Below are 26,028 nucleotides of genomic sequence, written 5' to 3'. Positions count from 1 at the left end.
ATAGGGCAACTGGAAAATTCTTTTCCTCATCCACGATCTGCGTCCGCTGGCGCAAGTGACCGATTAAAAATGAATGCATGCTGAAGCATAAATCCTGAAGGAGCATCAGCTGGTGACGACCAACCAGACGGTCACGACGGTGACTGAGGCAGTTTGTTCTGCCCACTCAGCTGTTTCTATTTCAGAGCACTCACTTGAAGGCACTTAGGCAGATTTTTAATTGTGTCCCAGGGTTGATTTATTTACATCACGAAAAAAACATCAGCCTTCCAGGGTGTGACACAAACAAGAGTCATTCCAGAAGGATTGAAATGAAACTTAGAGAGAATCACTGGGGATTGTGAGAAATGTGATTTTGGATTCAGTGGATTAAAACAAGACAGTTTCTGATTGTCTGACATTTGTTTACTTCATTATATGGTAACTTTTTTCTTTTTTCTTTGTTTTTCTTGCAGGAGCATCCGATGCCTCCGGAACATTATCCACTGGAACCTGATCACCGCCTTCATCCTGAGGAATGCCACCTGGTTCATCGTTCAGCTGACCATGAGTCCAGAGGTCCATGAGAGTAATGTGGTGAGTGAACTTCATCAGCTAAAACAGGCCAGACCTGTTTAAACACACTGTAGATCAGTGACTCCTGAACACCAGGGGCCTCCTTTATCAAGCTTGCTTACGCACAAAACGGGGTCGGAAAACTGCGTAAGCAACTTTCCACGCAAACTTTGGGATTTATGAAAGAAAACTTAGCAGAAAAATGTGCACAACTTTAGGTTGACTAAGGACTTGGCTCACGCACATTTTGGACATGGAGAGCACCTGCAGTGCTGCTGCTGAGAAGGATACAATTATGAAATCCTGCAGCATTATCACTTGTACTGCTTCGTTTTCACACAGAACAAGACCCCCCCACACTGGCTACTTGGCCAAGTAAGATGTTTCTTTGGCTTGCTGGTTAGCGCGCATGATTCTCACCCTGAAGTCCGGGGATTGAATCCTGATCGGACCATTTTTTTAATATCCGCCACAGATCTCTCTGAAGAACTCACAACATTGACGGCTTCAGCAACGCTGTGCCACTCCGTGGATTTTCTCTTATTTGTTTTGCAAAAGCACTTCCTTTCATTTCTCCACCTCACCCACAGGTACCTCGATTTCTGCTTCTGTGAAATTGCGCTTCCTTGATCTGCCTTGAGCTACGGTCGCCATCGACATTGGCGGAGCGCTGCAACAGCCGGCTTATGTCTATGCATGAGATCCACAAGGCACTTTGCATTGACTATTTATGGCAGTAAGTGGGCGTGGTGAGAGCGGGATGTGACTAAAAAGCAGCTGAGAAACATTCTCGTTAGTCTCCGATTTATGAAGCAGAGATTGCGTGCAGCTGTGCGTACTCCATGTTTGATAGATCACAAACCTACTTGGCGTAAGTACATTTTTTTTACTGAGCTTAAGTACAGTTTTAGTAAGGATTCTACGCAATGTTTGATAAATGAAACCCCTGGTGAACACGGATCTGCAGCAGCATCCTGGTCTGAGCTAGCAAGCTGCAAAAGTGATGCCTTCAAGTCCCGTACTCACTGCTAAACACTGGGCAGGCGTCAACGACTTTCTTAAAGCTGAGAGCTATTTCATTGGTACAGAGCCATATGAAGGGCTACTAGTTTGATACAATCTCACAATTCTGACCTCTGAACTAGAAATTATCACTTTAACATTATACATAAAAAACATTTTAATGTATTTTTTATTTTTAAATGCTGACATTTTCATATCTATATCAATGGAAATGAGATTTCAAAACAGAAAGACTCAGTGATTACGCTATTTTTAGAAGATGCCAATGAGCACCTCATGTGGTTCCTGGGGTCACCAACCTGGTGCCCATGAACACCATCTGGCATCTCAGGATAGGAAAGTAGAAAATATGTATGCAGTTATAAAACACGACAATCACATTTTATGCAAATTTACACTCAGTAAATAAATGTAAACCTGAATGTTTCTGAAATCAACACGTTTTATTACATTGGTTTTGTAAATATGGTTTTTATGTAAAGATTCAGAGTATTTTGGCTGGACTCAAAAATTACACCAGAAACAAATAGTTAACTAAAGGGTTTTATGAAAACTGAAGGTGCAGGTGCAGATTCCAACAGTCTGAAATCCAAAGACATTATTCTTGAAACAGGAGAAAGGTCAAAATAAAGAAAAAGGCACAAATCTCCAGGCATTAAAAATCAGGGATTTTCTTGTGGAATTAAGAATTATGAGATGAAGGCATAAATAAAAGGCAAAATATGTGGTTGAAATGGCAAAACCTTTTCGAAACCTGGTCAAAATACATGTGGAGCACTGGAATGCTGAGGCTGTGGCTGACAAACTGCCACCACAGGAGAGACTGAGAAGAGCTAATATGAAGTGGGTCACAGTTGAGAGGCATCAGTACAGTTACAGTGAGCAGCTGCACATAATTTAACATGAAGAGGTATGACTACATCCAGCTCACATATCTTTAAATGACTTGTGTTGTTTTTGTTTTCTAGATTTGGTGTCGTCTCGTCACGGCGTCCTTCAACTATTTTCACTCCACCAACTTCTTCTGGATGTTTGGGGAAGGCTGTTACCTCCACACTGCCATTGTTCTCACATATTCCACTGACAAACTTCGAAAGTGGATGTTCATCTGCATCGGATGGTGTAAGTACTTTGTGATCAAAACCAGCTCATTTCAGCTAAAACACACAGCTCACATGTTCTCACAGCCAAATTGTTTTTTTTTTTTTTTGTCAATATAATAAACCAAATGTTGACATTTAAGCCTGGGACACACAGAAGACAGATGTGTTGCGCCAAAGAAGTGCCATGGTTTTGGGAAGTCAAATGGCCACACAGGAATCGCTGCGCTGCTTAGCGCTTCTTGGAAAGTTGCAGGATAGTCACAACATCCCGCAGGACTTGAGAACAGGAAGCAGAAAGTTTTCAGCTTTCTTTCCTGATGTTGTCCTTGTAGAAAGGAGGTGTAGGATCGTATAAGATCATATGCTTCTCGACTTCAACAAAAAAAGCTCCTCTGTGTCACGAACTCCTCCGGTTGACTACATTTCCCAGCATTCTCGCCACCACTTCCCAACATTCCCGCCGCCAACGTGGCTTGCCGACGTCATCACACCGACCCTATTTACGGAAGCGCCGGCGCTCATTCATTACTCAGTCATCTTCCTACCAGACTTTGAATCGAGTTCTCAGGCTTACCAGCCCTCTAACCCTACACAAGAATCCATCCTCGCTGTCTACTACCAGTAAGCCAGCTTCCTTATCCTACCGGAACTGCTACTCAGGCTCGGCTCTCTCCGAGCGCTGTCTCGCCGTTCCCAGGGTAAAGCTGCGTGCTCTGTTTAACCCAACGCTAGCCACTCCGCGTCTGGGTCACACAGTTACGCCACAGACCATCTCCGCTACGCTTCAGCTCAGCCACATAACCTGACACTCTGTCCATGTTTTGGCAGTTGGGTTTGAGCCGGTGTTATGTCGATATGTGTGTGTGTGTGTGTGTGTGTGTGTGTGTGTGTGTGTGTGTGTGTGTGTGTGTGTGTGTGTGTGTGTGTGTGTGTGTGTGTGTGTGTGTGTGTGTGTGTGTCCCTGAGACCTGTTTCTTTTGCACCCAGCTGCTAGTGGAGACAACCCGCTCACAAAAAATAATCATCACCCTAACCCTTATCCTGACCATTTCCACCCTCTCACCTAAAATGTATGCTTTGAATAATTTAAAGAGCAAGTCACCCCCAAAGCATTTTTCAAACATGAAGTGGGAGTGGAGTTAGACTCTGGTAGGGGTTGACTTGCTCTTTAAATTTTTGAAATTATTATGTGTAGCACCATTTTTATGTTTGTTTCAGGGTTATTGTTGGGGTAAGGGTTAGGACGCACATGTTTTGCCAGTGGATGGTTCAAAGTCACAGCTGGGTGCAAAAGAAACAGATCTCGAGGGGGTAACACATATCGATGTAACACCGGTGGTTGGGTTTGTGCCGTAAAGCCGTTCCACATTGTGATGTTTACCGTAAAGTACTCCACAATGTTGTAAACAGTAGCGCCACGGCGCTTGAAACAGAACTGGCGCCAATCCTCAGCGCCTCGGTGCGGACCGGCGATTCTGGGACGTGGCGTTGTGCCCCCGTGTGGCCACTCTCAGTAACTATAACGGCTTATTTTTAAAATGTGTTGTGGCACAGCGCATCTGTCTTCTCTGTACCCCAGGCTTTAGCTTTAGCTTTAATCACGAAACAGAAAATATATGAGAAATATGACAGATGAGTAAAAATAATGGGATCTCTGTGAGCATCGACACGTTCCTGATGATCTGAGCTGGTGGGAAGACGTTTTTTGTCCCAAACAAAACTTTTAACTCAAACCAGTGATTCAGAAGGTCAAAAGATGTTGAGTCTCTGTTGTTCGTTAACTTTGTTTTTCAGAATGAAAGGCCTCGTTTGAATAGAAGCAGTTATTGTCTTTGGAGCCAAGTGTTTATTAGAATAAACTCTTGAGCTAATTACCGTTTAGCATTAGAGCCTTTCTGAACGGTTTTCCTGAGAATAAACCCACACCACGTATGACAACAATTTAAACAGTTTTTATCTCTTTGTTTCCTTTTTGGGCACAGAAATCAGATTATCACCGCTTACCTTTCCCAGAGTTCAGCTGTTCGTTCAGCAGCTACAGAAGGCCAGGCTGGGTTTTTACCCACAAGCGGAGAGACGTGGGCTCGTGTTGAGCAGTTCGTCTGATCCAAACCTGTGTTTCATGCTGTCAGACTAAACGATGTTGTTAGCAGAATTACATTACCCTCAGGAGGAACTGTCAGAAGTGCTGTGAAAACAAATAAAATCCTTTTTTTATTTTTGCCTTAAGTTCCAGCTTTAAAAGGGTGTGTCAGTAAGGTTTTGACAAAAGAATAAAGGAGCAGAAGACACTTTGATTGTTTTTCATGTGGGTATGTGATCAAGAGGTTGAAGGTAAAAGGAAGCACTAAAGCAGAGTGTTTCTGGAATCTTCTGGTAGGATCATCTAGATGTGAGTAATTGCTGTTTGTCAGCTCTGTTCATAAATGTCTGTAAATCATCACATCAGTGGATTACTGGCCTCCAGAGCTCGGCTTTTCGTTCACACAGAAACAGGCAGATGGCAAAGAGTCTTGGCTGGAATCTGAGGATTTCTTCTTCCACAGTTTGGCAAGCGTTGTCGTTTTGCCAGAAAAATTCACAAGGAAGTTGTGTGGCCTGCCTTTGTGTTTTTTACCTTGCAGGTATCCCCTTCCCGATCATCGTGGCGTGGGCCATCGGAAAGCTGTACTACGACAACGAGAAGTGAGTCATGCCGTTTTCTGTCTGAGACGAAACTTCCCAACTCTGACAATAAAAAGGAAACGCCAAAGCAAATTGCATTAGGCAGATGAATGTGCATTAATTATCTGCCGTAATCAGATTAGCATTGTGGAACATTCCTTATTATTTATCGGCTCAGACACAATTTGCCGTCTGATTGGGAGTGCTTGCTCTCGTCTGTCACCTATTTACCGGAGTGCCAGTTTCTGCAGCTCCTCCAAGCCACAAATAAATGAGAGTCTGCAGAGTTTTCTAATTACCTGATGAAAATCCAGAGCATCCAGGTCCCGTGAGCCAAAGAGCTCCTGTGCTTCAGACCCCGTGACAGACTGACCTGATCTCCTCAAACGTAAACCTGATTGTGATTCATTCCCACGGAGCATCCCGCTGACAGGAAAACTCGTGCAGCACCAAATGGATCTTGGGTCTTCTGTCTCACTGTAGAGACTCGGTTTGTTTGCTCATTAGCTGCAGAGAACGAGCCTAGGGGGACTGTAAAAACAGCCACACAGCTAAAAACGTAACTGGCAACATTAAAGCTGCATTATGAGCATTTTTATCTGTTGGGATTTCCTCTGTGCAGATTTTTGTTTAAACCCCTCACATTGTTCAGAAATGCTGTTGGGAACACACCGTGCCGCTCAAGCAGAAACAGCTAAAGCTAAAGACTCTGGGTCACGAGTTAAACATGTCAGGTATTTGGGTTAACCTCTGGCTCTGTCTAGATTAAATGATTGACCACGTTTTGTGTCAGAATCTGTTAAATGTGATAGTTTCTGGTGAGAATCTGACATTTAGGAACATAAAACTAATTTTTGATGGGTCTGACGTTAGGATGCTGGGACGTAACCAGAAAACCATAATTACAGAAGTAGCTTAATTTGTGGCTTAGAACTTTACAGCTCTGCATGCCAATGAAGCTGGACTCCTTTTACAGATTATTACTATTGAAATTGATCATCCATGCACATTTCTGTCCTGATAAGACAATAATAAGGATCATGGATGTTGGTAGAGGTTATAAACAAGCACTTCTGCTCCGACTGTAGAGTTTAACGGCTCCCTGACATTGGGAGGATTTAGGATCTTGAAATGTGTTTCAGCTGAGCGGGATTAACCGCTGTAATACCTGTCAGTCTGTCTGATGTGAATGAAGCTTTTCAGCTCTAAGCATTATTAGAAAGCACCAAACAAACCATTTGAGCCTCCTGAGTTCAGATGAGGAAAGGCTGAGTTATTCCTTATTGGGAGGTACACAAAGTGTGTTTTATGTCAAATATAAGCTACATTTGTAGTGATTTCTGTCTGATAGCTTTGTTAGCATCCATCCGGTATTATCATGCTGACTGAAAGTTGAAATGAACACAGCAAAAACATGATCGCCCACCTTTCTGTGGCAGATGTTGTGCAGTTGCACATGTATTCTTAGCAGATTAAGCAAATTAAGTTGTTGCTCAAATGCAGATTTAAAGTTGTGGTTTACTTGTTTGTTCAATATGTTTGCAGGGTTCTCTAGTGTAAATCAATGCCTTATGAGTCATTAAAAAACAAGCTATGATGCTCCTGTTCTGAGGCCCTGTCCACACGTAGCCGGGGATCTGCCAAAACGTAGATATTTTTCTACGTTTTGGCCTGTCATCCACACGAAAACGGAGTTTTTTCACACAAAAACGGATCTTTTTAAAAACTCCGGCCAAAGTGAAGATCTGCGTTTTCTCCGTTTTGGGTGTCTGCGTGTGGACAGACAAAACCAGAGTTTTAAGGTCCGCAACGTCACTTTCCGCGACAAAAAAATGCTGACATCACGTGTGCGACCTGTGTTTACACTAGCCGACAGCATGGATGCCCTCAGAGCTGCGCTCGCTTTATCAAATGTCCAAGCGCTTTTTGCTTGTTTGTTTTTGCAAGCGGAATTACTGCTCCTTGCGGAAGACCACAGACGAAGGACGAGGTTAAGAACGGGGAAGTACTGCCGCCTACAGGTCTGGCATGTCCTTAACAACGTATTTATCCGGGTACGTGTGGACAGAGTTTTTTTTTTAAACGAGGTGGTGTGGATGCAAGTTTTTGGAGGGGCGGACATTCATTTTTTTAAAAAACCAGCTACGTGTGGACTAGGCCTGAGATGCAAACGTTTGCTGGTGCAAAGGTGAGCTGAAAACAGCAGGATTACTAATTTTTATTAATGATATGCACACACCTTCCTTACTTCTTATTGACTAACAGAATGCATTCAGGCATGTTGCAAAGTCACTATCACCAACACACTCTCTGCTCTCTCCTCGCTGCAAATTTTTTTAAAGCCTTCCTGTGGAAGGTGCAAGCCGAGATGGGTGCAAGATGAATGCAAATTCACATTGTGACACAGGTGTGTGAGGATTGTTGCAGGGGGTGGCACCTCTTTGGTTTCTCCCCCTGATTTCTCCATGGCTTTATCTGAACGCTTTTAAAGATCTGCCTGTTTTTATTGAGTTGGTGGTATAAAGGTTAGAAGAGTCCATTAAAAGCTGCAGTTGGTTAGATTTGAGTGTGACTGGTTCTGTTTCTATTCCAGGTGCTGGTTTGGGAAGCAACCCGGAGTTTACACTGACTACATCTACCAGGGTCCCATGATCCTGGTATTGGTGGTAAGATCTCTCTGATAGTTTGTCTTTATTAGCTCGACATATTCTCCTTGTGTTCACTGATTCATACGAATGCATTTTCCGTGACGTGTCGACATCTGGCTCAGTGCAGAGGGAGGAAAACGGGAACAAATCCAACTGTATGTTCGCTCTAGTGGAAAAATGTCTTTAACATTTGGTCTCTTCTAAACATGAAGCAGGGGAAGGGCTTCCAGATGAAACTTAAATTATAACTTAAAGGAATGATGAGATCCCAGAACCTGGACCAGAACCAGCAGGAAACCTGTGATGTTCAGCACCTGCTGCTAGAGCTGCCAGGCACACACCCTTGGTCCTGTTTAATAGTCAGTCCTTGAACTTGATTAAAATACTTCCAAAACTGAATGAAAGCTCTTTTGGAATACAGAAATTTATCATTTTATTTGTTTGTATGTTTATTATTTCCTTTGTTAGTTAAAAGTTCAGTTTTGTGATCAAACATCAACTCTAACTGCGTTAAATCTTAAAAATGTAATTTAAAAACCAAATCAAACTTAAATATGATGGTAACAGACATGATCGTGAAACTCCTTATAGTCCAGAGAATGTAGAATTTGGTCAGAGAAAGTTTGTATTTGAGATGTTTTGTTCTGTACCTGAGTAATGTTAGGCTGGACTGTCAGCATGCTCGGGGTATTTCTGATGCGGTGTGGGTGACTCATCCTGCTGCCGAGCTTTGTGTCCAATTAAAATACACGTTTAAATGTCACATTCCAGCAGAGATGATCCAGAATGGTGGCCTGAGACCATTAAAGTTTCTGAGGGACGCTAATCAGAGCAGAGTGAACGTTTTCACTTACACACAGTCTTCATAGAAATGTGCTAAAAGATGGAGGGACTGGCTGTAGCGCAGAGGCAACGTTTGCTTTAGGAACACAACAGAAGTCAAGTGGAAACCAAAATTTAACAATGGCTGGAAAAACAACATAACCTTCCAGAAGGAGAAGATCAGGCAGAACAAACCAAAACAGGAAGCATGGACGTAATTTTTGGGGGTGACAGGGGGGACATGTGCCCCCCCCCCACACACACACACACACACACACACACACTTTTTCCAAAGTCAAGTTTTGACCCCTGCACTTTTACCATCCAAAAACAATATTACTTTATATTAAATTGACACTAGTTGAGCTCTAGGACCAAGCGGAAAACAACCGTTTGTGTATAAGCCTGTTTCCAATTAGAACATACTGTAAATATACCCCCCCCCCCCCCCCCTCTAAAGTGAATTTTACGTCCATGACAGGAAACAAAGACAGCATTTGGGATCAGGACAGGGTCGCAATCAGAGGAGGATTCTGGAAAACAAACAGCTTTACAAAAAACAACATTTCTCAAAGTCATAAAGAAAGTGTATTAAAATGTGTTTAAAGATAAAAAGGAAAAAAAATACCTCAAAGTTGGTTTGATTAAAAATGTTTTTGAATGAAAAACTGAAACTATCAAATGTATTCTCTCTGTGGCCCTAATAGATTCTGGTTTTAACCTGCTGATCACTTTTATCTCTAACTTAAACCACTCCGGCTCAGATTCCCTAAATGTGTAGCGGCTGATTTACTGACTGTTTTGTGCATCATTTGCTTCTGATTTCCGCTCCTCGGCCCTTTGGCGCCTCAACAGTCACGCCCCAGATAATTACAGTTTTCTAGTTGACCTCTGGATGTGACGTTCTAGCTGCTGCAAAATTTTATAGTATCAGGGACTGGCTCTGACTGTAAGATAAAAACAGCAGGATTCAGACTTTCCACGGCAAGAAGCACTGAATTAGTTTTGTCCTGCCATATCTGCCCTCACTACATATGTTTTTTTTTTGTTTTTTTTTTTATCTTTTATTTCATTCACAATGTATAAAATAAACACAAACAAATACAGGATACATTAACATATTGAAAAAAAAACATTTGAATGAAAAGGAGCAGACAGAAGAAAAAATCTTATGATTTCTGCCCCTTTTTACGAAATAAAATTATCCGCCAAACAAACACAATATAACCTTGGTCACTTTATAATATTTTCACGTCTAATCTTTGACATTATAATTCTTCTTTTCATAATTACTAAATACATTAGATTTTATACATTTTTTAAATATTGCAAGTGTAGTTGATTCTTTAAATTCCTTGTTAATGGCATTCCACAATCTTACACCATTTACAGAAATGTTACATTCCCTCACTTTGGTTCTGAATCTAGGTTTCTCAAAGACATCAGTTCCTTTTAACATGTACCCACTTACTCTCTTATGAAACATTTTCTGAATATTAGTTGGTAAATATATATATATATATATATATATATATATATATTCCTGATGACACACATATATATATATATATGTATATATATATATATATATATATATATATATATATATATATATATATATATATATATTCCTGATGACACACACATATATATATGTATATATATGTATACATATATATATATATATATATATATATATATATATATATATATATATATATATATATATATATATATATATAAATATATATATATATATATATATATATATATATATATACATATATATACATATATATATATATATATATATCGTCAGGGATCTGGTATTTTCTACAACGTGACGGTTTTGAACCATCTACTAGCTCCTCCACATTTAGAATAACTTATTAAAAGTGAAAACATCCTCCCATCTCTGACAGCTACATGCATTAAAATGTTGTATTTATTTAAAAAGGGAGAGGATGTCAGTGAGCAGGAGGGTTTTGTGTAAGCTCTCCTGTCATTTGTTGCAAACTCTGAGCTGCTTTTTTGGGTTCCATTATCTTCATAGTTGACGAGCAGGTGTGACTGAGTATTTTTACGATTGAGGCTACAGTAGCACTCAATGATCTGAACACTTCCTTCGCTATTTTTGGCCTCCGTCCACCTGCCGTCACACAAACCGTCTCCTCTGCCAGAGCCGCTCTCACTAAGAGGGTTTGGCTTCGTCGCTGCCAGCGATACACTGCTGCAATGACCTTCCCCTTCTTCTGCACTTAAGTGGAAAAACAAAAAAAATCTTCTCTTTAAGAGGCTCCTCTCTGGACTGTTTTTGTCTCCCTCAAGCTCACATCTGCCTCATTGAATCTCCCTTTGTCTTTGTTTTGAGAAGGATCCAGTCCCTCTCACAACAGCGTGTTCTCCCGGGCTCTTGTGTCTTTGTCGCGCTCTTGATCCTGCGGGACCACCACTGGGTCGCCTGCGTGTTTGTGGTTTTTCCTTGTGAGGGTCATGAACTCTGAATGCCTTCATATCCAAGGAATTAAGTGATGTCCTGCTGCAGCGAATGAAATCAGAATGATATGAAGCTGTTAACATAAATGAGTGAGGCTGGTGTGGAGCAGATGTGTGTATTTCTAGAAAGCCCTCTGTACATTTGTTCAGCCAAGGTCGGGTCATCTGCGAGTGGAAAGTATTCTTGTGTCTATTTTTTGCCTCCCTGTTACATCAAGCCCCCCCCCCCCCCCCTTGTTGGAGGAGCTATTGATTTTATCATTCATCACTTTGGAGTGATAATCTCAAGCAGCACTTATGATACAGTTTTTGTCTTCCTAACAAGGCTGCATTATGCCATATTCTCTCCGCTGTCAGTAAATCCTCCTCCGAGCTCAGCGCATTATTGTCATGGGGCTCCGCTGTAATGCAGAAGCTGTTCGTGCCGGGTGACATGAACCTCAGCACCACCACACTGCAGTTATTTCAGGAAACGTCCTCCTGCTGCCCAGGAAGATGCTGCAGGAGAAAATCAGATCATTTATTTGTGAAACTATCTCAAGATGAATATTGGCACTGATAAAATCCACAGTTAAGAAATTTTTCTGTTTTAGAGTTCTACATATCTCCTACAGGTTGTAGATAGACTTGTTCTACCAGAAATATTTAGAGCATCCTGCTGGACTCGACCTCTAGATCAGGAGCTACAGCGAGCTGCTGTTGGTGATAGGGGTTGCATGACTTAATTTTTTAAAAAGTCGACAGTCAAGTAATGAAAATCGAGTCGACTTTGACTAGTCGTTGATGGCGTCATACACCTGAAGCGGCACGGGGGGGGGGGGGGGGTCGGTAGGTTCGCTGGAGTTTTTGATCATTAAAATTGCGCCCACATTTTCTAAGTTAAACACATCTCTTTTAATAACGATAGTTTCTGCATCCTGCTTGAGCACCCCCCCACCCCCCACCCCCGCGCAGCAGCCGCAAACTCACTGATGCGCCTGCAGCCTCTCGGAGTTCCTGCTGCTCTAAACATTAAAATAATTATTTAATTTTCTGTTCCTCACTTCCGATTACCTTCAATGGTGTCTGTTTGTTGCAACCAGCAGGTACAAAAACTAACTTGTTTTTATTTGACTATTTTTCTGTCCTGTCTGTTTATTATCTTCCTGCATCTCCTCTCAATCCTAAAGAAAAACTGCTACCTGGGTTCATTTATATTCACCTTATGAGTTACCTTTGAACTGCAGTTCTAAACGATCTACCGACCGCAAAAACAGCGGAGTGCCGCTGCTCGCCGGCCGACTACAACGGGACCGTTTTTGCTGCGGAGTTCGTGCCGGAGCGGAGATAGTGGAATTTTGGGGGTGCGTCACCGGAGGACAAAACAGGTGATGCGCCTCGCTCCGCAGCAGTGAAACGCTTCAGGCACAAATAACAGACAGAAAACATAAAAGGAAATGAGCCGACATGAACGATCACGTGTTTAATTTGTTTTTGAGGTGGTGACACCTGATTTGGCGGTGCTCAGGACGCAAATGTCTGGAGCGCGTCAACGATCAGAGCTTTGCATGCGCAAACTGGTTAAGATTAGGATGGGGGTGAGGGGAAGGTTAAATTGCAAGAGGGAAAAGGTCACAGTTTGGTTAAATGTCCGTTTTACCGCCGGTGTCAGTACCGACGCTCTGGCACAGCGCGTCGCCTCCGCCTCCCGACGCAGGGGCTCATCACCTGCTGTCTTTTCCGAGGACTGCATCTTGTCAGTCATTATCACGTGACAGCTACTAGTCAATGACAGGCATAAAAAGTCACTACAGAGCCGTGAAGTCGACTAGTCAACTAGTTCATACAACCCCTAGTTGGTGATAGGTTTTCTAATGAACAACCACAGAATTACACCCACAAAAATCTAACTAATGTTGAAAACCTTTCCTTGTAAGTGTCCACATAACGTGCTGAGGCTAATTATTCAGTTGACAAGTGAACATTTAGGTCTTTACACATCATTTATGTGATATGAAGACAAAACCAACAGGTAAAATTATGAGAACATACCATGAGAACATACCTTTTCGCTAACCCCGACACATTTCCAACTCCTCCAGCCATGTCAGAATTTTTATCGGTAGTTTTGAGTCTGTATTTTTCCTAGTTTAACAGGCTGTTTCACGGGATACCAGCTATGTAGGTCATGTGAGACATGTGTTTATAAATGTTATTAAGACTCGTGGTCTTGAACAAAAAAATACAAAACAATGAAATTTTTTAAATGACTACAAAATATCATAAAAATGGGAAAAGTGAAATGTGAGAAAAGGGAAAACAAAAATGAATAAGGAAACGGTCATCAGTGGATCCTGGGAAATGCAGAATTGGTAAAAAGAGCTGAATGAGGAGAGGGTAGTGATGAAGAATCAACCGAAGCTAACAAGCTTCATGTAGTGACAGAAAGGACGAGATCACGGATACAAGCAGCCAAAATGAGGTTTCTCCACATGGTGGCTCTCCCTTAGAGATAGGGTGAGAAGCTCTGTCTTCTGAGAGGGGCTCAGAGTAGATCCGCTGCTCCTCCACATCTGGTCGGGACACCCCCCAGGTGAGGTTTGCCAGGCACGTCTAACCAGGAGGAGACCTAAAGGAAGACCCAGGACATGCTGGAGGTACCATGTCTCTCGGCTGGACGGGGAACACGTTTGGATTTCCCCAGAGGAGTTGGCCCAAGTGGCTGGGGAGAGGGATGGATGGGCGGATGTTTAGATGGTTTAATGGATGAATGGATAAACAAAGACCTGCAGACATTCAACAAATGTTTACTGCTCATCTTTTGTTCTGCTTGTTGGGCGAATTTGTTCAAATCAACTATTTTAGTCAGCAAGTTGAATCCAAAGCAAATGGACTTGGTTTCTTTTTTCACATCCAGTTGTCTTTAATGGGATTTGTTAGGATCACGATTTCCCAGGATGCATGAGGATCTGCTCCAGCAGAGTCCTGCAGCACTTCACTTGTTTGTGGTTTAATTCGTAAGGAAAACACGCCTTTATTCTCTGGCTGGCTCAGAAGCCTCCTTAGAGCCAACAACCCAGTGAAACATGTTTAAGTTGCTATAGGACCTGAATACAGAATGGCGGAAGGAACCCAAACCCCAAAGATTAGCTTTAACAGGATTCCCTCAGTTTGACTTTCTGAAGGTCCGTAACAACGGGACAAAGATGGAAATGAGATGCAGATTAAACCCAAACCTTCTCTCTGACACTGAAGCACTTCTCACTCTGTTGTGTTTGATTTCCTCACAGATCAACTTCATTTTCCTCTTCAACATTGTGAGAATCCTGATGACCAAACTACGAGCTTCTACGACCTCTGAGACCATCCAGTACAGGTAGGTTATCTGCTGCTGCTGACGGTGCGAGAAACAAACACGCCTTGGACTGTTCACGGTCCCTTTGGAAGGCTGAAGCTTGACAAAGGGACCATGAAGGACCTTTTTACTGTCATGGTGGTCTGATGGACGTTCTTGTCTGCAGGAAAGCTGTGAAGGCCACGCTGGTTCTCCTTCCCCTCCTGGGGATCACCTACATGCTGTTTTTTGTTAACCCAGGCGAGGATGAGATCTCTCAAATCGTCTTCATATATTTCAACTCGTTTCTGGAGTCGTTCCAGGTGATTTATCCAGCAGACTGAGACAAACGGAGTGTAGCGACTCCTCGGGATTGGTGGACATTTCAAGGGTTTGATTTTGGGTGTAACTGTGATGACTGGACAGCAGAACACAGCTGGGATGGTTAAACGTGTGATAATTGGCAATAGATACAATTTAAAGCGGATCACTGATGTTTTGGATGCCCTCCCCTCTGATAACGTTTTGTCCTCTCTTTATCTCCCCCCTCCTCTCACACAGGGCTTCTTCGTGTCAGTATTTTACTGCTTCCTAAACAGTGAGGTAAGCACATTTACATCGGCTTATTGATTTAACGTTTCAGTCTTCTTCCCCTCCTCTGCGGCACCTCCTCACTCGTCTCTCTGGCTGTTTGCTGTGTGTTTTCACAGCTAGAGGAAAATTTATTTAGGGCACAATTAAGACTTGTCACATGACGACACAAGTGACATCACTTTCTACATTGCGTGACGGCACCGGCCCTGATTTGGATCCAGAGAGAAATGAGGGGTGAAATCCCCTCAGAATGACTGAGGCGTCACCTTTAAGGTTATTTGAGTCAGTTTTGTCCTGTAGGGAGCTACAGTAGATCTCTGGCTTGAAGACTTGCGCTGAGTCCCATTTCCTGGTGTTAGACCCTTGCTGTTTTCTTAAGGGGTTGTGGTTAAAATATTCCAGCATGTGTCAGGAAGTGGATGGTCTGTCGCAGATTGTTGGAGACATGAAAAAATGTGTTTCTGTAAGGTGAAACGGCGAATAAATGATGAAATCTGTGCAAATCTAGTTGAAATGTAGCCGCAGTTTAACATGCTGGACTGCAAAGGCAAGGGAGAAATCGCTCATTCTGGAAAAAGCTGATTTAAAGCATCATAAGCTGAGACACTGTGTTCTAAACCACTTCAGCATTATATAAACTTTGGTCGCTGTGATGCCAACCACAGAAAAAAGCTAGGCTAAGCTGCCGCTAATGCTAGCCCAATCTAATGCTAACGACTTCGTTGGAAGAGAGGAAAACAAAGAAGAATGTTGAAGCACTGTTCCAGGGTGTAACAGGATACTTTCCTCCTCATTTGTTAGTTTTTTTTTCACTACTGTGCATCGTCCATGGCAGCGGGGGGGGGGGGGGGGGGGGGGGTGTCTTGGCTTGGCAGGGGCCCAAGCAAGGCCTAAAGCACTTGGGGAAACCCTGATAAAATACAAACATTATTCTACTCACCCTTCAAAATGTTAATTTTACAGTTTTAGACAGAATAAACCCCTTAAAATGCTGAATCCCATGACTGTTATGTGTTTTGTCCCGTGGGCGTGGCGTTGGATGGTTAAAGAAAAGCATCTTGGGCTTTATGTTCCAGTTAAACGTGGCCAGTAGTCAATACTGATACGGTTGTTCTTCATACGAGGACAAACACACACGTACGGAAACTCAGCCGATGATGGTGTTACATGAGGTTTTTTAGGAGTTGGTATGTAACTGTTGTGATAAAGGAATGTCTGTGAACATAAATGTCTGAAGAGTATCTGAACTCCTGCAGGACTTTTATCGTTCATCAACGAAAAAAAAAAGTGTAAATGAATTTTTGGGATTTTTTATTGATTTGAATCCAAAGAGGCAGCTTGATATGACAAGTCCAATTATTCCCTCAAAAGTGCCAATCAACGCTCTCATTACTAAACAGACGTTAATAGAGGCGGCTGAGCCACGTGAAGGTAAATGTCAGTCAGAAGGATCTGGTCCAATTTGGCTCTAGAGCACAGCGCCGCAGATAAATCATTACAAGTTATTTTTCCTGCAGCGCGTAGACAAAATATCACTTAGTGAGCTTCACAGTGAACGCTGCTGAATGATGAGTGAATATCTCGTCATCAACTGTAATTCCAACAAAGATCAAGCAGCATGTGAATCCCAGAGCACACAGAGAGACTGATGGAGGTAGGAGCAGTAGGAAGGGGAATGAACGGTGATCAAAGGATCCCTGCAGCCTCATGTAACAGAAACAAAAAACATTTAGCTGAAGAATTAAGTCCTCTCATTTCAGACTAGAATTCTAACATAATTATGGGTTGAACTATTCTGAAATAGGTTTATGGTTGTATTTACGTTGATGTTTTTGTCCGATTGGTCCTGGCGACGTCCAATTGCGTGTTTGAAAGACAACAGTAGGACCCACCCACCCACCCACACACACACACACACACACAACCGAGCTCTGTCTATGGGTCATGGCCATCCTTTATATTTACATATATATATATTTTTTTGTTTAGTTTATTTCAAACAAAGAAAACATACACAATTTAAAAAAAAACTGAAAAACTATCATCGTCCCTTTTTTCTTCTTCTCTGTCTGAAAAGGAGTAGGCTGAAGTCGAAACTTATATGTCCCTACCCCTTTATACAAGTCATTTTACTTGTTTACTAAATGTAACACAAAACCACATTAAAACAAACAAAATGGTACAAGTCACCAAAAAAACACACAACCATATAGAAAAAAAAGAAAAAAAAAAGAAAGAAAAACACATCTTTTTACAACTGATGCTCATATTTTATTTTCCTTAGAATTAAGGACAACCACATAAATCATCTATTTTCCACTATATACTTCTTTAGAATATGTTTTTTATAATTCATTTTAAACACATTTTTATTTGTACTTACTTTGATTTCTTCTTCTAAATTATTCCATAATTTAACCCCTATTATTGTGATACACATCTGTTTTAATGTTGTTCTAAACTTATGTATCTTTAAGTTTAGTGTCCCTCTCAGGTTATATACTCCTTCTCTCTCTCTGTGAACAGTTTCTGTATTTTATCAGGCATTAATTTATTTCTTACTTTATACATTATTTGTGCTGTTTTGTATTTAACCAAGTCCTGGAACGTCATTGTCCGTGTTTTAATAAAAAGTTCATTTGTGTGATCCAAATATCCTGCATGTTATTAATCTGATAGCCCTTTTCTGCATTGTCGTTATTGTTTGTAAATTACTTTTGTACGTGTTTCCCCAGACCGCTACACAATAGCTCAAATATGGCAGTAGCATCATATTGTATAACATATAAAGTGCTTTCTGATTAAAAATATACTTAGCTTCCCCAATATAGCAATGCCCCGTGCAAGCTTCCCCCTAACATATTTGATGTGTGGCTTCCAACAGATTCTGCTGTCTATGACCACCCCAAGAAATTTTGTTTCATATATTCTTTCAATTTTTACATTATTAATTACAATATTCAATTCATTGTATCTGCTTTCATTTCCAAACAACATAAATGTTGTTTTCTCTAAATTTAGTGACAGTTTATTTACATCAAACCCTTTTTTTTCCCCCTCTGTGATGGCTTGCCATGCTACACGTTTTCTGGACCTGCTTAGAATCATTTTAAGACCTTTTTAGAAAACAAAGAACTGTTCTGGTTCTGATGTCGCTCGCAGGTCCGTTCAGCTGTGAGGAAGCGGTTCCATCGATGGCAGGAGCAGCACTCCATCCGTGCCAGGATGACCCAGGCCATGTCCATCCCAACATCCCCTTCACGGGTCAGTTTCCACAGCATCAAGCAGTCGACTTCACTATGAAGAAGGAAACCAGCGTGTGTGCTTTGAGAGGAACCTCCAGCTGTCCTCGCTGCAGTTAGACTAGAACACTTCCTGAGCCCCTGCACCAGCCTCCTAGACCTCGGGGGGTACTAGACTTAAACCTTCTGGAGAGAACTGGGACAGGGGAGAGGAACTCTGGAAGGTTAGTTAGTGCATCAAAAGCTGACCGTGCTATCTGTGTGACCTGGATCTGAATGTGCAGCGCTGCTTCGCTTTGCTGAGCAGCCATGAAAAGTGTCTGTTCCGTTCCTTTGTGCACTTTTATTTTTGCTACGATCATCAGAGTAAAGTCGTGCCTCTGGACCGAAGCTGACTGGAAACGTCCCAGCGGAATCCCGTTCCCGAGGCCCAGAGGAAGTGAGGAAAGCTGTCAAACATTCAGATTTTTGTTTTACATTTGGTTTTGTTCTTCCGGTCCTTGTGTTTGTCATTAGGGTGTCGTGCTGTCATCGACCGGTCTTTCATCCACTTTCCAGGATCACATTCCAGGTTTCTGTCTGAAGAGTTTTGTTCCACAAGAACACGTGTGCACCATGTGTTGTTAAAGAGGGTTTAATAAAGTCACGGATACAGCTATAGTGCCGTTTGGAATAGTGAGCTCTAACCTTCGAACCACTTTTGGAGTGATTCAAACGGGAAAGTCCAAACCACCTCTCTGGCCTTGCCTTGCAACAACATTCTTGTTCAAATGCTTTGGTGGGTTGAAGGAATGAGCAGAAATGGAGCTGCAGCCTCTGGTGGTCGATGCTGTTCTACGAAACGCTGGATTGGGTCGTTACAGGGAAAGACACTCGCCTAATAATGCAAACAAAACCACTTAAACTTTAAAGATTCATACCCCTGATTAGCTTTTCACCCTGTAGGCTTTCTAAGTGATGTTAATCTCTTCCTGGCTCTTTATCCAGACCAGCTGTGTCCAAGCAGCTCCTGCCCTTTATTGGTTGCCAAGTTTCCATTGATTCTTGTGCACAGATTTGAGCCATTTCTGCACGATGTGACCAAAACCTGCATTAGACCCAGACTGAGTTAATTTTTAGCTCCCGGCTGATTTGACTTTAGACCAAATTGGAATTATTCCTTCTTGTTTTCTGAATGTGGCTGTTTTAAAGTTCAGGTAGAACAATGAGGCATATTTCTACAGACTGTTGGGTTTGATTTAGTCAACTGTAAACTTTAAGAATGAAAGGTTCTGTAATTTTCATTAATGACATTTTTTGTTGCAGCAACATAAATTGTCATCACATCAATGTCATTCTTTAGACACATCTGATAAACATAACAATTTAAAATAGCTGTAGAATCAAATTAAATATTTAAAGGTTTGTAGATAATATGTAAATGATAAATGTCACTAGCCTTTTTTTAAATAACACAGCCAATTTCTTTATTTTTGATTAATTTAGAGATTAAATTAGGAGATGATTGTTCATCCTGCCCTCTTGGTGAGCCTGATTACATCACTGGAGTTGACCAATGAGAGGAGGGGGTTACTGTGAGGGGGTGGGGCTAACAAAACTATCAGCTGTTTGACAGGGAGGAGTTGGATATTTTGGGATTTTCAAGTGAAAGAACTAAGACATCTGATGAAACAGAAATATAATGTAGAAACATTTAACTACTGATTTTAACTTCATAGATCCATCTTTTATTAAAAAAGATGCTGTAAATATTAGAGAGAGTATCTGACTATTTATACACATAGAGCTAGATGGTAATGAGAGCAGTTTCAGCCCTAGACAAGCTCTGACCTCCATACTGAAACAAGGCGTTTTGCTGCCAGACTTGTCTTTGTGTCCATCAGCTTCTCGCTTGTGTTTGTCTTCTGTTTGCTGTTGCAGCGTTTTGTTGATAGGAGCAGAAAAACTGAACCAAAACTTTGAATGCACCAGCCAGAAAACCAAAGCAACGAGCTGAAAGCTGCTGATCTCAGGTGAACTGACTCCATTTTCACCCCACTTTAAATAAAACTTGGGAGTTTGTAGAGTTTAGTGTTGATATTAATTTAAAAATAAACAGTTTGAAAAGCTTGTGGATATGGAAACATATTGCTGTTACAGCAAGAAAATTAATAATGAAGCACCATCTCATTTCATCAGGTTTTTTATTATAACAATAAACTTTCTTGTTTTAGACACTGAGCTACTGGTTCTTTATTTATTTCCTTGCTCTGACCGCATTGTGCTTCCATGTGTGGATTGTCTCCCTGATGTGTGAAAGTTAGTGTCCAAAGTGTTTTTGGAACAAAACTCCTCAGCTGAGCGGAGATGTAACGTAGCTGCAGAGGGAGATGCCCGTCCTTGAAACTTTCCACCCACTTTAACTGTGATGAGCAGTAACTCAGTTTACTGGTTACCTGTAAATATATAAATATCAGATCTGTGGGGATAAAATCCAGGTGAGTTGTCACAACTAAATCAAATAAAGCAAACCACTCAATGTAAAACATCTTGGACGTATGTGGTCATGGGAGTCCACATTCCTGCTCCAGCAGCTCACTAGCACCACATTCTGATGAACCTGCCATTTTACCGTCTAATTGTAAACAAAACTCATCGTTCTGTCATTATTATTATTTAATTCCCTTTCAAGTGGTAGTGAGCTATGGTTGTAAAATATGCCCAGATAGTTATAACTGACGCCACCAATGAAGTTTGTTGTTCTCATTTTGATTATCTGTTGTAGTGGAGCAGCTGTTCTCAACTTCATCCAGTTTTGGGGGGTAAAATAAAAATTCTAAATGTTCTCTAAGGAGCATGTATTTGTGCACTATTGTAAAGAATGTAATGGTGAAAGAAAGGAAGCTGGAGGGGGGCGGGTCAAGTCTTTAGAAGTGAATTTCTGTGGAACCTTTATAAAAATGTAATATCTAATCTGCTTGGTGAACAGCCTCCACTCAGAGAAACAAAGATTAGTTCTGACTGGATTGACAAGCTAACAGCTAGACACAATAGAGCCAGTTACAAAAAAGATGTCTGCCTTTTTTTTAAGCTATAGTTTCCAAAATGTCTGACAAATGAGATGAAACCGATGAAAAAAGTCCCACACTGAATCAGGAGTGATACAGCTAGCTGGCTGCACCGCTCATTTTTGCTGATAATAACATCAAAAATAAATATTAATATAAAAATTCAAGATTTACTGCAACATAAACATTCATAAAGCAATGTTAGTATAAATCACTGAAACATCAGATTCACACGTTGGTCTTAACTGTTAGCTCAGAGTAACTGTTAGCTTAGACTAGCTGTTAGCTAGCTTTTAACTCAAACAAGCTGGGAGATCAGAGTAGCTGTGAGCTCAGACTAGCTGTTAGCTTGTTCAAAGTAACATTTAAATCTGCAAACTGCACAGAGCAGATCAGATATATATTTTTCACAACATTAAACAGCAATCTGCTTCTAAAGGTCTGGCCTGTCTTGTTGTTTTTTTGTTGTTTAATCCAGGAGTTTATTGTGAGCAGGAATCAGCAGCACTCTGCTGTCATTCCTTCATCTGGTCTCTAAAAGAGAAACGTTCCTCAGCTCTTTCATGGTTATGTGGTACCTATGGTGATACACCTGAGTCCCAATGACAGTTGTGTCATTATATATTGTTATTTATTTTAAATATTGTTATTTTCATACTTGAAAAGATGACAAAAAATAATAAACTGTGGTGGATTTGACTGACTGAAAAAATGTAAGAGATGTTTATTTCCAGCACACGAGACGGTTCGATGCCAGGCTCAGTTCACACTCCCGTTTTGTCTCCATCGTCTCTTGAGACCAAAACAAACTGGAAGAACATTTTGAGTGTTGTGATTCTCTTAGCTTTCTGTGTTTTTGTCCCTGAGCTTTCGAAAAAGATCTTTCTGCTCAAGTGAACATTCACCATTTTCTCCCAGAACCAGGAACAAGAGAGTGGTCCCTAAGCTGCTTTTACTCTGCTCTGCACAACAACACAAACAGGAAAAAAAAAAAAACACTGCTAGTTGCAAAAATGGACTGTGACAGTTTTCATGAGAAATTTTCTGAAGGTTTTAAAGCTTGTGGCACTCTGTAATGCTTAATTTGATGTGAACACTTAGAACAACAGGGTTAGTCATCGCTGGCGGAACAGCTTCAGGGGAAAAGGTTCCTGTCTCATTCCACATTCTTGTTTACAATCGGGAATTCCTGCTTCGGGAACTCATCTTTACAGCCGAAGTGGGAATGGGAATGATTCAGTTTGTGCTCTCATCAGTGGGTTTGATGATTACATAATGCATGTTTACACCAAACAGCAAAGGGTCATTATCACCACAGCAAGAAGGGAGCACTCTACTCTTTTCATGCTTTACACATACACTGTAAACAAATAGTTTGATTGTTCTAAAACCGGCTGCAGGAATTAGGTGTAACTGATCAGAAACACACAAACCAGTTCCACTCTCAAACATTCCCCAGTAAAACAGGAAATCCCGCAAAAACTCTCAAGATCAAATGTGACATTGAAATAAACAAACATGTAGGGAGAGGAAGAAGACTCCATATGCTGGTGAAGGTTCTCAGTCATTCCGGTCATGGTAATCCAAAGGGTTCAAATTAAGGTGTTGTGGTGTGAAATATTCATTTGAGATTTAAATTAAGAGCAAAGTTTATTTATTAAACATAAGATTCAGTAAGATTCTTTTCATTCGATAAACTGGAAATGCAACCCTTTTCTGTGTTTCGTTTCAATAATGGGGCAAGTTTAAAAATGAAGAAATTTATTTACTAACAATTTTAAACTGAAAATTTGAAGGGACAATTATAAAAAAATGACAATTCATGGATGGCAGTTTTAATGACAATCCTTAACAGCTGTGATATTACTTGTTTAAAAGCAAACCTGTGTTGGATGGAGCTAAAATTGAGAATGATGAGTTTTGAATGTGTGAATGCAATTCTCAGAAGGTTTCTGTCACGGTCTGCCCCTGCCTCCCTGACTGTGGCCTAGTCCACATGTAGCTGGGTTTTTTTTTAAACGAATATCCGCCCCTCCAAAAACTTGCATCCGCACCACCTCGTTTTAAAAAAACTCTGTCCACACGTACCCGGATAAATACGTTGTTAAGGACATGCCAGACCTGTAGGCGGCAGTACTTCCCCCGTTCTTAACCTCGTCCTTCGTCTGTGGTCTTCCGCAAGGAGCAGTAATTCCGCTTGCAAAAACAAACAAGCAAAAAGCGCTTGGACAATTGATAAAGCGAGCGCAGCTCTGAGGGCATCCATGCTGTCGGCTAGTGTAAACACAGGTCGCACACGTGATGTCAGCATTTTGTTGTCGTGGAAAGTGACGTTGCAGACCTTAAAACTCCGGTTTTGTCTGTCCACACGCAGACACCCAAAACGGAGAAAACGCAGATCTTCACTTTGGCCGGAGTTTTTAAAAAGATCTGTTCTCGTGTGAAAAAAACTCCGTTTTCGTGTGGATGACAGGCCAAAACGTAGAAAAATATCTACGTTTTGGCAGATCCCCGGCTACGTGTGGACAGGGCCTGTGTCTCTCTCCTGCCCTTGATTAGTCCTTATTGTTTTCACCTGCCCCTTGTTTACCTGCCCATGTGTTCCTCGTTTGCCCTGTGTATTTATACCTCCCTCCTTGTATCAGTCTTTGTCAGATCATTGTAGTTTTTGTCATCGTTGTCTTGTTTCGCTCGTTCCCGTTCCACCATTAAAACCATTTTACTTTACCTGAAGCCTGCATCTGTACCTCCTGATCAGCTCCACCTCACACGGCCCATCATCTCCACACCCGCAACGTGACAGTTTCTTTCAGAGGGAATGGAAGGTGTTCTGGATGAAATGATGTTTTGCAGATAACTGAGTTATTTTTTAGAGAAAACAGCATCAAATGCATTCTATCGTGTTCTACCTCACCCAAATAGGTCCCCCTTTGCGGATCTGGACATCAGGAGGATGGTTTCGTCCAAGGTGGCACTTCGGCTGGTAGGGTAGACGCAAGTGCCGATGGTCTGGTCCAGGGATGTCCTGGGTACACGGCTGTACGAAGCGTTTGGCAGATGCACGTTGTCGTATTTAAATTAACTTCAGAAATCAATGACTCTGGGAGAGTCTTGAGTTAGCTGGTTTACGGTTTGTTTGTTCTTTAGCCATTCTTGTCGGCATGACAGAACAGCTTGCAGAGGGTCAAGGAGACGGCCGCTCTCCTTTCCTCGTGGTGTTGGTTGAAGAACTGGACGTGAAATCTGTAATGGTTAGTTTTTACCAAACTCTCTCAGAACCCCTCCCTCTCTCTCCGGAAGAAAACTTGGTCATGCGTCAAAAAAACGTGCTGCAGTTATTGTTTATCTGAACTCTGTGTTAGCTGACACTGAAGGTCTTCTTTGCTGAACACATCTTTAATCATTATAGTAATTATCATTATAATACCCAAAGTATAATAATCCATTTCATGTAATTAAAATACCTTTATATCTGAACCAAGTGATCATGTATTAATGATTATTTAAACAGTAATAAAATCAAAAGTTTATTAATTATTATTTAATATCATCGTGGCTTGAAGTGTCCTTCTTCTGGGACGGAACAGCAGATGATGTTATGATCTTGGCTAGGCATCGTGGCTCCTTGGTCTTTAATCTGTGGATTCAAAGTACTGTTTGACCCAGCTTGACCCAGCTGGGCAAATGTGACCTTTGGCACAAATCAGAGAACCTTCATGCCGTTACAGAGGCAACTGAACTTGAAGCAAAATGTCTTCAAGAAACCAAAGAAGTCCAGTTGCCTTCATTTGAACCCTTTGGATGAACCCGCTCAGGCTCAAAATAAGTTTTGATAAAATGACGAACAACTAAGTCCTTCAGGGGTACTTCTGAGTTAAAAAATGCTCATGAAATACGTATGTGGAGTAATCAGGTAGGTAGGTTTTAAAGTTGCAAATCTGCAACGTCTGCCTCCAGAGGGTTAAGAAGACTTCACTTGCAATCAGACCAGAGTACTTTTCACACACACCACACACAGCAGGAATATCTGACAAGATTATCTTTATAGCCATTACAGTGATCTGGGGCGTCCACTTAGTCTGAAAGGATGAATTGGGTCATGATAATCTTGTGATGGGCTGGAACTGTTGAGTCTCTCTTAGTCCATCTAAGTCCTGTGAGTTCAGACATAATCAGTAAAAGTTTTCTATGAGTTGTTAGATTACTGCTAGCTGCTTGCTGACATGGCAAACGGTGGTTCAGTTAGCACTGACATTTAGCATTCAATCAATCAATCAATCAAATTTATTTATAAAGCGCTTTTCAAACAAAGTGTGATTCAAAGTGCTTTACAAAATGACCCCAGATTCCCATAACAGGTTAAAAACATTAACAGACATATGCAAGCACACGCACACACAAAAGTAAAAATTATATTAGGCTGAGTCCAGATGAGCCAAGTATGGTAACGCAAGGAAACGCCATCAGAGGAGCCATCTGTCCCGGCAGCATCAGGTCTTCCACACTAAGTCAGGGCGCTCA

The 26,028-nt window shown here is 41.4% G+C and overlaps 1 protein-coding gene across 1 annotated transcript in view; it reads left to right on the top strand.

The window, feature by feature from the left end:
• Positions 1–18,685, top strand: part of LOC107387289 (corticotropin-releasing factor receptor 1) — a 112,642-nt gene extending 93,957 nt beyond the window's left edge. The window contains exons 7-14 of the mRNA XM_015962179.3: positions 456–576; positions 2,547–2,700; positions 5,306–5,366; positions 7,939–8,011; positions 14,581–14,666; positions 14,812–14,947; positions 15,186–15,227; positions 18,381–18,685. Coding sequence (XP_015817665.1) covers positions 456–576; positions 2,547–2,700; positions 5,306–5,366; positions 7,939–8,011; positions 14,581–14,666; positions 14,812–14,947; positions 15,186–15,227; positions 18,381–18,521 — 814 coding nt within the window. The 3' untranslated portion in view covers positions 18,522–18,685. The remainder of the gene's footprint in view (positions 1–455; positions 577–2,546; positions 2,701–5,305; positions 5,367–7,938; positions 8,012–14,580; positions 14,667–14,811; positions 14,948–15,185; positions 15,228–18,380) is intronic.
• Positions 18,686–26,028: the final 7,343 nt, after the last annotated feature.

The sequence above is a fragment of the Nothobranchius furzeri genome, chromosome 16, assembly GCF_043380555.1.
Source record: "Nothobranchius furzeri strain GRZ-AD chromosome 16, NfurGRZ-RIMD1, whole genome shotgun sequence".
Taxonomy (NCBI): Eukaryota; Metazoa; Chordata; class Actinopteri; order Cyprinodontiformes; family Nothobranchiidae; genus Nothobranchius; species Nothobranchius furzeri.
This window is presented reverse-complemented; position numbering and strand designations above follow the sequence as displayed.